General features: G+C 41.5%; 1 protein-coding gene across 1 annotated transcript; it reads right to left on the bottom strand.

Annotated features, from left to right (window-relative positions):
• Positions 1-277: 277 nt before the first annotated feature.
• LOC110943551 lies at positions 278-1,321 on the bottom strand. The gene has a single exon (XM_022185294.1). The coding sequence runs from the start codon at positions 1,319-1,321 to the stop codon at positions 278-280; it is 1,044 nt and encodes a 347-aa protein (XP_022040986.1).
• Positions 1,322-2,081: the final 760 nt, after the last annotated feature.

Below are 2,081 nucleotides of genomic sequence, written 5' to 3'. Positions count from 1 at the left end.
TTGTGGCGGATCGTATTAAGGGTTCTTTGAACCAAATTGTAAGCATTAACCAGTCGGCTTTTATACCGGGAAGGAAGATATCGGATAACATATTTTTGGGTAAAGGGTTACCCCGATGATATTATATTCACAAACCATAAACATATGTAGTAAGGAAAGCCCTTACTAGTTCAAACATGAGACATGCCTCATGTAAGTGGACCAAATAAACAAGCAACAAACCAAAAACAAAACGACTAGACTAACATCTAGGACACACAAAAACACAACCCGTCAATCAACCTCCATCGTCAACAGCCAAAGCACCATGAATATCCCACCTCTGCAGTAGTCTCCGCACTTTTGGTGTATTCTTGAACTTTAACCCCATCAATCTGTATCGAACGGTATCACAAATCGAGTCACAAATATTTTCCGGTGGCCTAGCATGGTTTTTGAAAAAACGAGTGTTTCTTTCTCGCCAAATAACATAGGCCGACGCAGCAACAAGCAATCGACATACTAAGTTGTCAGCAGACTTGGACCTAGCACGCTGACGAAGCCACTCTGTAATAGCACTCCATTTAGCTTCCACATTATCCATACCAGCTTTTGCACGAATGAACTCCCAAACCTTTGCCGAGAACTTGCATTCAAAGAATAAGTGATCATGCGAGTCCAGACTCTCGTAGCATAAGAGGCAGCACATCATATTCATGTTAGTTGTTCGAGTGTAATTCCAATACATGATTTTATCTTGAGTAACCAGCTTCTTCCGCATAATCAGCCACATAAAGAAGGCATGTCGAGGAATACATTGCGAAAACCAAACTATACTATGCCAATTCACCTCTGGATCACTAATTCTGATAGAGTTCCATACCCCCGAGGACGAATAATCACTAACCTCATCCCCATCTTTCCAGAGCAAACAATCTTGATTATTAGCATCTCTTTGTACCTGATCAAGCTGAATAAGAACCCGGTAGGTGTCTCTCCATGCAGCAGGCCATAACCAAGAGCCATTAGACGACAAATCCGCAACAGTGGCTTGTAACGAAAATCCTTCCCTTGTGATAGTTCTGGACGATAGAAAAGAACTCAACGGACTAATACCACTCCAATTGTCATACCAAACTGATGTATCTCTTCCGTTACCCAACTTGGACCAACAAAAACTCCTAATTAACGGCCGCAACTGTAATAATTTTCTCCAACTCCAGCAGCAATTCGGAACTGACTTACATTCCCAAAAATTTCTACCCTTTAGCCTGTAAGAGTGAATCCAAGCGACCCACAGAGACTCCCGATTCGTAAGAATACTCCAAACATGAGAAACCATCAAAGCCTTGTTCACGTCACCAATCCTTCTAATACCCAGCCCACCTTCGTTTTTAGGAACACAAACAGATTTCCAAGAAACCTTAGCCTTCCCTCATTGAAAGGAGCTCTGAGACCAAAGAAAATTCCGCATTTTTGCTTCTAAGTCATGAATAATCCGAGCCGGTAAGATGAAGACCGAAGACCAGTAGACATGCATAGCTGACAAAACCGAAATAATAAGCTGAACTCTCCCTGCAAAAGAAAGGAGCTTATTCTTCCAGTTGTGAATACGCTGATCCAGACGCTCAACTAGAATACTACAATCCTTATATAGGAGCCTGGAAGACAAAAGAGGAACACCCAAGTAACGGACCGGAAGTGTACCCTCCTCAAAAGGAATAGTACTCAAAATCACCCTTTTAACATGATCAGGGACATTACAAAAGAAACCCGTGCTTTTCTGAAGACTAGGAACCAAACCCGACATTTTAGTGAAATCCTTAAGGGAGTTCATAATACATCTGGCCAAATTAACATCTCCTCTAGCAAATAGGAATAAATCATCCGCAAAACATAAATTGACAATCTTTTGTTTCTCACACTTATTATGGAATCTGAATGAAGAATCAATCCTAACCATGTGCTGCAAAATACAAGTTAGCACCTCCATAACAAGTGTAAAAAGATACGGGGAGAGGGGGTCCCCCTGCCTTAAACCCCGCTTACCATCAAAAAACCCATAGACATTACCATTAATGCATACCGAGTATGAAGTAGTA

The sequence above is a fragment of the Helianthus annuus genome, chromosome 5 (genome assembly GCF_002127325.2).
Source record: "Helianthus annuus cultivar XRQ/B chromosome 5, HanXRQr2.0-SUNRISE, whole genome shotgun sequence".
In the NCBI taxonomy this organism is placed as follows: domain Eukaryota; kingdom Viridiplantae; phylum Streptophyta; class Magnoliopsida; order Asterales; family Asteraceae; genus Helianthus; species Helianthus annuus.
The sequence above is the reverse complement of the archived record's forward strand: the minus strand, read 5'-3'. Positions and strand labels throughout refer to the sequence as shown.

Excerpts from the sequence above, each read along its gene's own strand:
- LOC110943551 (XM_022185294.1), bottom strand. The coding sequence starts at position 1,321 with ATGGTTTCTCATGTTTGGAGTATTCTTACGAATCGGGAGTCTCTGTGG.